This window comes from Oncorhynchus keta, chromosome 19 (assembly GCF_023373465.1).
Source record: "Oncorhynchus keta strain PuntledgeMale-10-30-2019 chromosome 19, Oket_V2, whole genome shotgun sequence".
NCBI classification, from domain to species: Eukaryota; Metazoa; Chordata; class Actinopteri; order Salmoniformes; family Salmonidae; genus Oncorhynchus; species Oncorhynchus keta.
In genome coordinates this window covers 83,893,285-83,906,051 of record NC_068439.1, presented here as the reverse complement: position 1 = coordinate 83,906,051, position 12,767 = coordinate 83,893,285, and the positions used below count along the sequence as shown (strand labels likewise).

The 12,767-nt window shown below is 46.9% G+C and overlaps 1 protein-coding gene across 1 annotated transcript; it reads left to right on the top strand.

Annotated features, from left to right (window-relative positions):
* Window positions 1-1,335: 1,335 nt before the first annotated feature.
* Window positions 1,336-5,525, top strand: LOC118380072 (transcription factor Sox-7-like). The gene is made up of 2 exons (XM_035767072.2): window positions 1,336-1,962; window positions 3,537-5,525. Exons 1-2 carry the CDS (start codon window positions 1,731-1,733, stop codon window positions 4,595-4,597), a joined length of 1,293 nt encoding a protein of 430 aa, XP_035622965.1. The 5' UTR covers window positions 1,336-1,730; the 3' UTR covers window positions 4,598-5,525.
* Window positions 5,526-12,767: the final 7,242 nt, after the last annotated feature.

Here is a 12,767-nt window from a genome sequence, read left to right as displayed (position 1 = left end):
TAGAAACACGATGTAGACTATCCTTAGAAACACGATGTAGACTGTCCTTAGAAACACTCCAGGTGATGTAGACTATCCTTAGAAACACGATGTAGACTATCCTTAGAAACAACTATCTCCAGGTGATGTAGACTATCCTTAGAAACACTCCAGGTGATGTAGACTATCCTTAGAAACACTCCAGGTGATGAAACACTCCAGACTATCCTTAGAAACACTCCAGGATGTAGACTATCCTTAGAAACACTCCAGGTGATGTAGACTATCCTTAGAAATACTCCAGGTGATGTAGACTATCCTTAGAAACACGATGTAGACTATCCTTAGAAACACGATGTAGACTATCCTTAGAAACACTCCAGGTGATGTAGACTATCCTTAGAAACACGATGTAGACTATCCTTAGAAACACTCCAGGTGATGTAGACTATCCTTAGAAACACGATGTAGACTATCCTTAGAAACACTCCAGGTGATGTAGACTATCCTTAGAAACACGATGTAGACTATCCTTAGAAACATGATGTAGACTATCCTTAGAAACACGATGTAGACTATCCTTAGAAACACTCTAGGTGATGTAGACTATCTTTAGAAACACTCCAGGTGATGTAGACTATCCTTAGAAACACGATGTAGACTATCCTTAGAAACACTCTAGGTGATGTAGACTATCCTTAGAAACACTCCAGGTGATGTAGACTATCCTTAGAAACACGATGTAGACTATCCTTAGAAACACGATGTAGACTATCCTTAGAAACATGATGTAGACTATCCTATCCGGTGTAGAAGTCAACAGACTAGGTCTACTACTTCATTAGAAGTCAAGGAAATATTAACAAATGAAAAAAGATATTTCCCATCAATATGCATGGAGCATCTATTGACAATTAAAGCTTTTACCTGTGTCTTATCTGTGTCTTATCTGTGTCTTATCTGCTTTTACCTGTGTCTTATCTGTGTCTTATCTGTGTCTTATCTGCTTTTACCTGTGTCTTATCTGTGTCTTATCTGTGTCTTATCTGTGTCTTATCTGTGTCTTATCTGTGTCTTATCTGTGTCTTATCTGCTTTTACCTGTGTCTTATCAACTTATCAACCCACCATACAAATATTAGTTGAAAGCAGTGTCATGCACATTGGGGAATATAAAGTTATATTTTGATTCTATAATGGATGCCAGCTAAGAACCAATTAGGCCTATATCATTCTGTTATTCCTAACATTACCAGCCTTACAGGAAAAGCCGTTTCTGTTTTCCTGTAAGACATGAGTAGTAAATGGAAGAGTATAAATGTCCCTGTCCCCCTTTTTTTTGTTTGTTTCCTCGCAGGTCTCAAGTTGCAGTCAAGGAGGAGCTGAGAGTCCTCCGGGCTTTAATGTTGGAACCTGCTCCTCAAATATAAAGAGCTGTTTGCCTTCCAAACGCAAGGAAACGCTGAATTACAACGTCATAGCGGAACAGCGACCAGACACACCGTCCCTCTCAATAACCAACAGAGGCAACCAGTTTAACCCAGGCAACATCTTAACCAATTTAGACAGTTGAAGAATCAAGCCATTTCTCTATTTTAACAAAGTTTTTTTTGTATGTACTTATAGTACGCATTTGTCACGGAACATTTCACTGTTATAGTCACATTTAGAGAGAGAGAAAAGTTTTCACTGCGCCGCGGGAGCGTGAGGTGAGAAGCTCAACCGAACTTTTGCTGAGAGTGAAGAGAGAGCATGTCTGCACTTATCAGCGTGTACTCGTCATGGCCGGAGAGCTTTGAGTGCTCAACGGGAGATGGGGACGTGCCTGACGGACACGGCTCGCACAGGACTCCCGCGGACAAAGCGTCGGAGCCGCGCATCAGACGGCCCATGAATGCGTTCATGGTCTGGGCTAAAGATGAGAGGAAACGCCTGGCTGTCCAAAACCCAGACCTGCACAACGCAGAGCTCAGCAAGATGCTGGGTGAGATTCACCTTTATTTTTACGGACCTATTTCACATTTTATAATTACATATTTTTATATTGTTTTTATTATGATTAGGATTGTTATTATTAGTAGTATTATTGTGCTATAGGCCCACACATGCTCTGCCAAAAGTTAGCCTTCGTCAAATCAAAGCTATTAATTGCCTAAACCTTTTTCAAAATTAATTGAGATATCAAATCATAACATTTGTTTCTGTTTTGGTATTTAAAAGTATGTAAAGAAAATACAATAAATAAAAACATCGTTTTTTTTAAATGGGGGGGGCGATTTTGAGCATCATCCACATCTCCTTAAAATGATAAAAACTTCTAGTGGCAGTTAGTTCATGACTGGACGTCGCTAAATTAAATTAAAATGCAATCATTTCCATTGCATGTTTTCTACCAGTAGTAGTAGTTTATCAGGAGGCCTGTGGGTCATTTGCATTAGTGCATAAATCTCCGCGTGCGTCCTGGCGCTCGCTCGCGCGCCGTTATGGTGTATTCTATTATTTCATTACAATTATATAAAAACGGTCAAACTATATTAGGAGGTTAAATATAAATATATGTGAAATGTGTTTAAATTTTGAAAGCGTAGGCCTATCCATTCCCTATATCGAATTGACGGGGGGTTACTTTACATGGCTCGGAATTACGATTTACATTTAATTTCAGTTTGACCTTCGGGTATAACTGATATACCAATAATGAATTATTTCGTTAAATTGATCGTGATTCATATTATTTATTATATGATGATTCATGTTATGTTGCTCTCTAATAAATGGTACCACGTCTTACAGTGTGAAATAAGCATATAAGCATATAAGCATTCATCCAGTCAACATGGGAGAGAGCGATATCATAGTTTATTCTTAATTTACATATTCACCTCGAAGGGGAAATTGAAAATGTTTTCCATAAATATATGCTATTGTTTGTCCATTCTCAGAACGAAGATTACGCATTCAATGAAGCCGTGATGTGGAAATTGCGTCTTTAAAAGTGATGGCATTGCAACCTTTGGTTGTTTTAATCCTCGCTAGATATTCATTCATTATCTCAATGATATTTGGGAGTTGCTTTTCGTTTTGAATGCAATAAATATGTAATCATAAGCAATGTCAACGCCAACACTATGTAACATTTTAATAGGGTGCGCTAATATATCCTTTTTTTAAAAAAAACGAACATTCCACTGAACATAAGCAAGAAAATAAGTGTTTATTATTGATAAACTCATTTTTTAAAAGGTAGAAACTCTGAACACACTGGTGATCTTGGATGTTTTAAAGACATAGTACTAATACAACGTTACACGTTTTTATTTATATGAACGATTAACTTATATTCTGTTTCTTTTGTATCCCACACCAATGCTTCAGTCAACTAATGCAATATAATATAATAATAGTATACTAATAATAATAATAATAATAAAAGTACTGTTACATTGTTTTTCCTCCATAAACAATTTCTGTTTATGGCCTTGTAAAAAGAGTTAACAAGAAATCAATGATTATTGTGGACGATTAAACGAGTCCTGTTCTTCTTCTTCTTCATGCCAGGCAAGACGTGGAAGGCCCTGACCCCTCTTCAGAAACGTCCCTACGTGGAGGAGGCCGAGAGGCTGCGGGTGCAGCACATGCAGGACTACCCCAACTACAAGTATCGCCCTCGTCGCAAGAAGCAGCTGAAGCGCATCTGTAAGCGTGTGGACCCAGGGTTCCTACTGAGCAGTCTTGGGGGGCCTGACCAGAATGCCCTAACTGACTCCCGGGGCCTCTGCCTCTCTCTGGGTTTGGATAAAGAAGGGGATGGTGGTGTTGGGTTTTCATCACACTCTTCCCTCAGCCCGGTTAGATCCTTAAGAGATGTACCGTCCAGCAGCACCTACCCCTACGGCCTCCCCACCCCACCTGAGATGTCCCCCCTGGATTCGGCCCTGGACCATGACTACCCCTCCTACTACCCCTCCTCTTCTTCCTCCTCTTCATCCGTCTCCTGCTCAGAGGAGCGCCACCAGCACCAGTGTCAGGCCCTCGGAGGAGGTGGTGGTGGAGGTCACATGACTCCCTACCACCCTGACCACCCTGACTATACCCAGACTTCCATCCACTGTGGCTCCCACTCCCACCTAACCCACCTCTCCCACATGTCCCAGGCTCAGTCCGGAGGCCTCATCCCTGGGCATCCTCTGTCCTACTACAGCCCATCCTCATGGTCCTCCCAGCTCCAGGTCCACCCGGGCCTCCAGCCCCACCATCACCCCCACTTGGGGCACCTCTCCCCAGGTCACCACCACCAGCACCACCTGGGTCAGCTCTCTCCTCCTCCAGAGCAGAACCATGGCCAGAACCACGGCCAACTGGAGACACTGGACCAGCTGAGTCAGGTAGAGCTTCTAGGGGAGGTCGACCGCGATGAGTTCGACCAGTACCTGAACTCGACTGCGGCAGGTGCAGCGGCAGCGGGGGTAGGGGTATTCCACTCCGAACACGGAGGAGGAATGACTGTGACGGGTCACATTCAGGTGACGTCTGGGAGCAGCGTTGTCGCGGAAACCAGCCTGATCTCCGTGTTAGCGGACGCCACGGCAGCGTATTACAACAACTACGGCATCTCTTAGACGGGTCGTCGAGTTACCTGGTCACCATGCCGACACCGACAGCTCACGCCATCACACCTGGGAACTGACCCGGGGGCCATTAATGTGTCATCAGAGGAGGACTGTTGATCTCGCGTCAGGTGTCTATGTCCGTGTGATTTTATTCAATTGTGATCTATAAAACTTTGAGACGCTTGATACCAATGCCCCCAGGTAGGCTGAAGATGGGTTGGGGGGGGACACCAGAACCAATCACATAGCAAGATGGTTGTTTGGGGCCAAGGAAGGAACCAAGAGGGTATAAAAGAGAGAGAAGATTGAAGGACACCTCAGGGATGCTCAAATAGGTCAACGAGTTCATCAATTCTATCTGTCTATTTCCAGAACTGAATTTACAGCCGGTCGTTGTCCTCTTGTCTTATTAACGTGTTGCCAGTCGTTGTCCAGTTGTCTTTAACGTTGTAAAGCGTGTTGTACAGATGCTCTCATCCCTTATTGAAGCTCTTTGATGTTTCTACTAAATGCTTTTATTGTATTGCTGTTATTATTAATTATTTCTGTTTGAATGTTTGTATTATTTCCTACCCGACGTTAGTCGGGATTCGTTTTATTTTTTACCTCAGTAGTGTCTATTTAAATGAGGATTAGAGGGACATTTCTTATGAAGTTATCGCGGGTCTCAAATGGCACTCTAGTCCCTATGAAGTGCACTACTTTTGCCCAGGTACCACAGGGCTCGTGTCAAAACTAGTGTACTAGAAAGGTGGAAAAAAAACTGCGTCGTTTTGAGACGAAGCCGAGGAAATATCACGAAGAAAAAATACTTTACATTACTTTCTTATTTTCAAGTACTTAATATATAAATCATAATCTTTAACAATGAAAATAATAATTACTGTATGCTGATTTTAGGTTTGTGAATTAATTTGAAATAAAGTTCCACTTTCTATTTTGACGTATATGTAACTTGGATATGCCCTCACACACAGACACAGACGAACACTGAGCAGGGGTAGGAAACTAGATTCAGGGGGGGTTCACTGACGAACACTGAGCAGGGGTAGGAAACTAGATTCAGGGGGGGTTCACTGACGAACACTGAGCAGGGGTAGGAAACTAGATTCAGGGGGGGTTCACTGACGAACACTGAGTAGGGGTAGGAAACTAGATTCAGGGGGGGATCACTGACGAACACTGAGCAGGGGTAGGAAACTAGATTCAGGGGGGGTTCACTGACGAACACTGAGCAGGGGTAGGAAACTAGATTCAGGGGTTCACTGAGCAGAACACTGAGCAGGGGTAGGAAACTAGATTCAGGGGTTCACTGACGAACACTGAGCAGGGGTAGGAAACTAGATTCAGGGGGGGTTCACTGACGAACACTGAGCAGGGGTAGGAAACTAGATTCAGGGGGGGTTCACTGACGAACACTGAGCAGGGGTAGGAAACTAGATTCAGGGGGGGTTCACTGACGAACACTGAGCAGGGGTAGGAAACTAGATTCAGGGGGTTCACTGACGAACACTGAGCAGGGGTAGGAAACTAGATTCAGGGGGTTCACTGACGAACACTGAGCAGGGGTAGGAAACTAGATTCAGGGGGGGTTCACTGACGAACACTGAGCAGGGGTAGGAAACTAGATTCAGGGGGGGTTCACTGCAACTGTAACACAACTAACTAAAAAAGAGATTGCATATGACAATAACAATAATTACATGTCTCTTTTTTTACTATTTGGTAAAAATAAAATTATATAAAAACCCGAAATTCAACTCATGTTTAACTAATTTCGCAGGAATCTCCTTTTGAATGATTTTGACCAAAAAACCAAGCAAGACACAATTTTCTGGCATTGATTTTAACACAAGTGTGTCTGACTGTTGCTGACCCCTGCACTAGGGTAGGTATCTGCTGTCTGTTGCTGACCCCTGCACTAGGGTAGTTATCTACTGTCTGTTGCTGACCCCTGCACTAGGGTAGTTATCTGCTGTCTGTTGCTGACCCCTGCAGTAGGGTAGGTATCGACTGTCTGTTGCTGACCCCTGCACTAGGGTAGGTATCGACTGTCTGTTGCTGACCCCTGCACTAGGGTAGTTATCTGCTGTCTGTTGTTGACCCCTGCACTAGGGTAGTTATCTACTGTCTGTTGCTGACCCCTGCACTAGGGTAGTTATCTACTGTCTGTTGCTGACCCCTGCACTAGGGTACATATCTGCTGTCTGTTGTTGACCCCTGCACTAGGGTACATATCTACTGTCTGTTGCTGACCCCTGCACTAGGGTACATATCTGCTGTCTGTTGCTGACCCCTGCACTAGGGTAGTTATCTACTGTCTGTTGCTGACCCCTGCACTAGGGTACATATCTACTGTCTGTTGCTGACCCCTGCACTAGGGTAGGTATCTACTGTCTGTTGCTGACCCCTGCACTAGGGTACATATCTACTGTCTGTTGCTGACCCCTGCACTAGGGTAGTTATCTACTGTCTGTTGCTGACCCCTGCACTAGGGTACATATCTACTGTCTGTTGCTGACCCCTGCACTAGGGTACATATCTACTGTCTGTTGCTGACCCCTGCACTAGGGTACATATCTACTGTCTGTTGCTGACCCCTGCACTAGGGTAGGTATCTACTGTCTGTTGCTGACCCCTGCACTAGGGTAGGTATCTACTGTCTGTTGCTGACCCCTGCATTAGGGTAGGTATCTACTGTCTGTTGCTGACCCCTGCACCAGGGTACATATCTACTGTCTGTTGCTGACCCCTGAACTAGGGTAGGTATCTGCTGTCTGTTGCTGACCCCTGCACTAGGGTACATATCTACTGTCTGTTGCTGACCCCTGCACTAGGGTAGGTATATACTGTCTGTTGCTGACCCCTGCACTAGGGTAGGTATCTGCTGTCTGTTGCTGACCCCTGCACTAGGGTAGGTATCTGCTGTCTGTTGCTGACCCCTGCACTAGGGTAGGTATCTACTGTCTGTTGCTGACCCCTGCACTAGGGTACATATCTACTGTCTGTTGCTGACCCCTGCACTAGGGTAGGTATCTACTGTCTGTTGTTGACCCCTGCACTAGGGTACATATCTGCTGTCTGTTGTTGACCCCTGCACTAGGGTACATATCTACTGTCTGTTGTTGACCCCTGCACTAGGGTACATATCTACTGTCTGTTGCTGACCCCTGCACTAGGGTACATATCTACTGTCTGTTGCTGACCCCTGCACTAGGGTAGGTATCTACTGTCTGTTGCTGACCCCTGCACTAGGGTACATATCTACTGTCTGTTGCTGACCCCTGCACTAGGGTAGGTATCTACTGTCTGTTGCTGACCCCTGCACTAGGGTACATATCTACTGTCTGTTGCTGACCCCTGCACTAGGGTAGTTATCTACTGTCTGTTGCTGACCCCTGCACTAGGGTACATATCTACTGTCTGTTGCTGACCCCTGCACTAGGGTACATATCTACTGTCTGTTGCTGACCCCTGCACTAGGGTAGGTATCTACTGTCTGTTGCTGACCCCTGCACTAGGGTAGGTATCTACTGTCTGTTGCTGACCCCTGCATTAGGGTAGGTATCTACTGTCTGTTGCTGACCCCTGCACCAGGGTACATATCTACTGTCTGTTGCTGACCCCTGCACTAGGGTAGGTATCTACTGTCTGTTGCTGACCCCTGCACTAGGGTAGTTATCTACTGTCTGTTGCTGACCCCTGCACTAGTGTAGGTATCTACTGTCTGTTGCTGACCCCTGCACTAGGGTACATATCTACTGTCTGTTGCTGACCCCTGCACTAGGGTAGGTATCTACTGTCTGTTGCTGACCCCTGCATTAGGGTAGGTATCTACTGTCTGTTGCTGACCCCTGCACCAGGGTACATATCTATTGTCTGTTGCTGACCCCTGCACTAGGGTACATATCTACTGTCTGTTGCTGACCCCTGCACTAGGGTAGGTATCTACTGTCTGTTGCTGACCCCTGCACTAGGGTAGTTATCTACTGTCTGTTGCTGACCCCTGCACTAGGGTAGGTATCTACTGTCTGTTGCTGACCCCTGCACTAGGGTACATATCTACTGTCTGTTGCTGACCCCTGCACTAGGGTAGGTATCTACTGTCTGTTGCTGACCCCTGCATTAGGGTAGGTATCTACTGTCTGTTGCTGACCCCTGCATTAGGGTACATATCTACTGTCTGTTGCTGACCCCTGCACTAGGGTAGGTATCTACTGTCTGTTGCTGACCCCTGCACTAGGGTAGGTATCTACTGTCTGTTGCTGACCCCTGCATTAGGGTAGGTATCTGCTGTCTGTTGCTGACCCCTGCACTAGGGTAGGTATCTACTGTCTGTTGCTGACCCCTGCACCAGGGTACATATCTACTGTCTGTTGCTGACCCCTGCACTAGGGTAGGTATCTACTGTCTGTTGCTGACCCCTGCACTAGGGTACATATCTACTGTCTGTAGCTGACCCCTGCACTCGGGTAGGTATCTACTGTCTGTTGTTGAGCCCTGCACTAGGGTACATATCTACTGTCTGTTGCTGACCCCTGCACTAGGGTAGGTATCTACTGTCTGTTGCTGACCCCTGCACTAGGGTACATATCTACTGTCTGTTGCTGACCCCTGCACTAGGGTACATATCTACTGTCTGTTGCTGACCCCTGCACTAGGGTAGGTATCTACTGTCTGTTGCTGACCCCTGCACTAGGGTACATATCTACTGTCTGTTGCTGACCCCTGCACTAGGTAGGTATCTACTGTCTGTTGCTGACCCCTGCACTAGGGTACATATCTACTGTCTGTTGCTGACCCCTGCACTAGGGTAGGTATCTACTGTCTGTTGCTGACCCCTGCACTAGGGTAGTTATCTGCTGTCTGTTGCTGACCCCTGCACCAGGGTAGTTATCTACTGTCTGTTGCTGACCCCTGCACCAGGGTACATATCTACTGTCTGTTGCTGACCCCTGCACTAAGGTACATATCTACTGTCTGTTGCTGACCCCTGCACTAGGGTAGGTATCTACTGTCTGTTGCTGACCCCTGCACTAGGGTACATATCTACTGTCTGTTGCTGACCCCTGCACTAGGGTACATATCTACTGTCTGTTGCTGACCCCTGCACCAGGGTAGGTATCTACTGTCTGTTGCTGACCCCTGCACTAGGGTACATATCTACTGTCTGTTGCTGACCCCTGCACTAGGGTAGGTATCTGCTGTCTGTTGCTGACCCCTGCACTAGGGTACATATCTACTGTCTGTTGCTGACCCCTGCACTAGGGTACATATCTACTGTCTGTTGCTGACCCCTGCACTAGGGTACATATCTACTGTCTGTTGCTGACCCCTGCACTAGGGTAGGTATCTACTGTCTGTTGCTGACCCCTGCACTAGGGTAGGTATCTACTGTCTGTTGCTGACCCCTGCACTAGGGTACATATCTGCTGTCTGTTGTTGACCCCTGCACTAGGGTACATATCTACTGTCTGTTGTTGACCCCTGCACTAGGGTACATATCTACTGTCTGTTGCTGACCCCTGCACTAGGGTACATATCTACTGTCTGTTGCTGACCCCTGCACTAGGGTAGGTATCTACTGTCTGTTGCTGACCCCTGCACTAGGGTACATATCTACTGTCTGTTGCTGACCCCTGCACTAGGGTAGGTATCTACTGTCTGTTGCTGACCCCTGCACTAGGGTACATATCTACTGTCTGTTGCTGACCCCTGCACTAGGGTAGTTATCTACTGTCTGTTGCTGACCCCTGCACTAGGGTACATATCTACTGTCTGTTGCTGACCCCTGCACTAGGGTACATATCTACTGTCTGTTGCTGACCCCTGCACTAGGGTAGGTATCTACTGTCTGTTGCTGACCCCTGCACTAGGGTAGGTATCTACTGTCTGTTGCTGACCCCTGCATTAGGGTAGGTATCTACTGTCTGTTGCTGACCCCTGCACCAGGGTACATATCTACTGTCTGTTGCTGACCCCTGCACTAGGGTAGGTGTCTACTGTCTGTTGCTGACCCCTGCACTAGGGTAGTTATCTACTGTCTGTTGCTGACCCCTGCACTAGTGTAGGTATCTACTGTCTGTTGCTGACCCCTGCACTAGGGTACATATCTACTGTCTGTTGCTGACCCCTGCACTAGGGTAGGTATCTACTGTCTGTTGCTGACCCCTGCATTAGGGTAGGTATCTACTGTCTGTTGCTGACCCCTGCACCAGGGTACATATCTACTGTCTGTTGCTGACCCCTGCACTAGGTACATATCTACTGTCTGTTGCTGACCCCTGCACTAGGGTAGGTATCTACTGTCTGTTGCTGACCCCTGCACTAGGGTAGTTATCTACTGTCTGTTGCTGACCCCTGCACTAGGGTAGGTATCTACTGTCTGTTGCTGACCCCTGCACTAGGGTACATATCTACTGTCTGTTGCTGACCCCTGCACTAGGGTAGGTATCTACTGTCTGTTGCTGACCCCTGCATTAGGGTAGGTATCTACTGTCTGTTGCTGACCCCTGCATTAGGGTACATATCTACTGTCTGTTGCTGACCCCTGCACTAGGGTAGGTATCTACTGTCTGTTGCTGACCCCTGCACTAGGGTAGGTATCTACTGTCTGTTGCTGACCCCTGCATTAGGGTAGGTATCTGCTGTCTGTTGCTGACCCCTGCACTAGGGTAGGTATCTACTGTCTGTTGCTGACCCCTGCACCAGGGTACATATCTACTGTCTGTTGCTGACCCCTGCACTAGGGTAGGTATCTACTGTCTGTTGCTGACCCCTGCACTAGGGTACATATCTACTGTCTGTAGCTGACCCCTGCACTCGGGTAGGTATCTACTGTCTGTTGTTGAGCCCTGCACTAGGGTACATATCTACTGTCTGTTGCTGACCCCTGCACTAGGGTAGGTATCTACTGTCTGTTGCTGACCCCTGCACTAGGGTACATATCTACTGTCTGTTGCTGACCCCTGCACTAGGGTACATATCTACTGTCTGTTGCTGACCCCTGCACTAGGGTAGGTATCTACTGTCTGTTGCTGACCCCTGCACTAGGGTACATATCTACTGTCTGTTGCTGACCCCTGCACTAGGGTAGGTATCTACTGTCTGTTGCTGACCCCTGCACTAGGGTACATATCTACTGTCTGTTGCTGACCCCTGCACTAGGGTAGGTATCTACTGTCTGTTGCTGACCCCTGCACTAGGGTAGTTATCTGCTGTCTGTTGCTGACCCCTGCACCAGGGTAGTTATCTACTGTCTGTTGCTGACCCCTGCACCAGGGTACATATCTACTGTCTGTTGCTGACCCCTGCACTAAGGTACATATCTACTGTCTGTTGCTGACCCCTGCACTAGGGTAGGTATCTACTGTCTGTTGCTGACCCCTGCACTAGGGTACATATCTACTGTCTGTTGCTGACCCCTGCACTAGGGTACATATCTACTGTCTGTTGCTGACCCCTGCACCAGGGTAGGTATCTACTGTCTGTTGCTGACCCCTGCACTAGGGTACATATCTACTGTCTGTTGCTGACCCCTGCACTAGGGTAGGTATCTGCTGTCTGTTGCTGACCCCTGCACTAGGGTACATATCTACTGTCTGTTGCTGACCCCTGCACTAGGGTACATATCTACTGTCTGTTGCTGACCCCTGCACTAGGGTACATATCTACTGTCTGTTGCTGACCCCTGCACTAGGGTAGGTATCTACTGTCTGTTGCTGACCCCTGCACTAGGGTAGGTATCTACTGTCTGTTGCTGACCCCTGCACTAGGGTACATATCTACTGTCTGTTGCTGACCCCTGCACTAGGGTACATATCTACTGTCTGTTGTTGACCCCTGCACTAGGGTAGGTATCTACTGTCTGTTGCTGACCCCTGCACTAGGGTACATATCTACTGTCTGTTGTTGACCCCTGCACTAGGGTACATATCTACTGTCTGTTGCTGACCCCTGCACTAGGGTACATATCTACTGTCTGTTGCTGACCCCTGCACTAGGGTAGGTATCTACTGTCTGTTGCTGACCCCTGCACTAGGGTACATATCTACTTTCTGTTGTTGACCCCTGCACTAGGGTACATATCTACTGTCTGTTGCTGACCCCTGCACTAGGGTACATATCTACTGTCTGTTGCTGACCCCTGCACTAGGGTAGGTATATACTGTCTGTTGCT

Coding starts and splice junctions, on each gene's coding strand:
- LOC118380072 (XM_035767072.2), top strand. CDS start 1,731: ATGTCTGCACTTATCAGCGTGTACTCGTCATGGCCGGAGAGCTTTGAG. Junction 1,963..3,536: donor AGAGCTCAGCAAGATGCTGG/GTGAGATTCACC, acceptor TCTTCATGCCAG/GCAAGACGTGGAAGGCCCTG.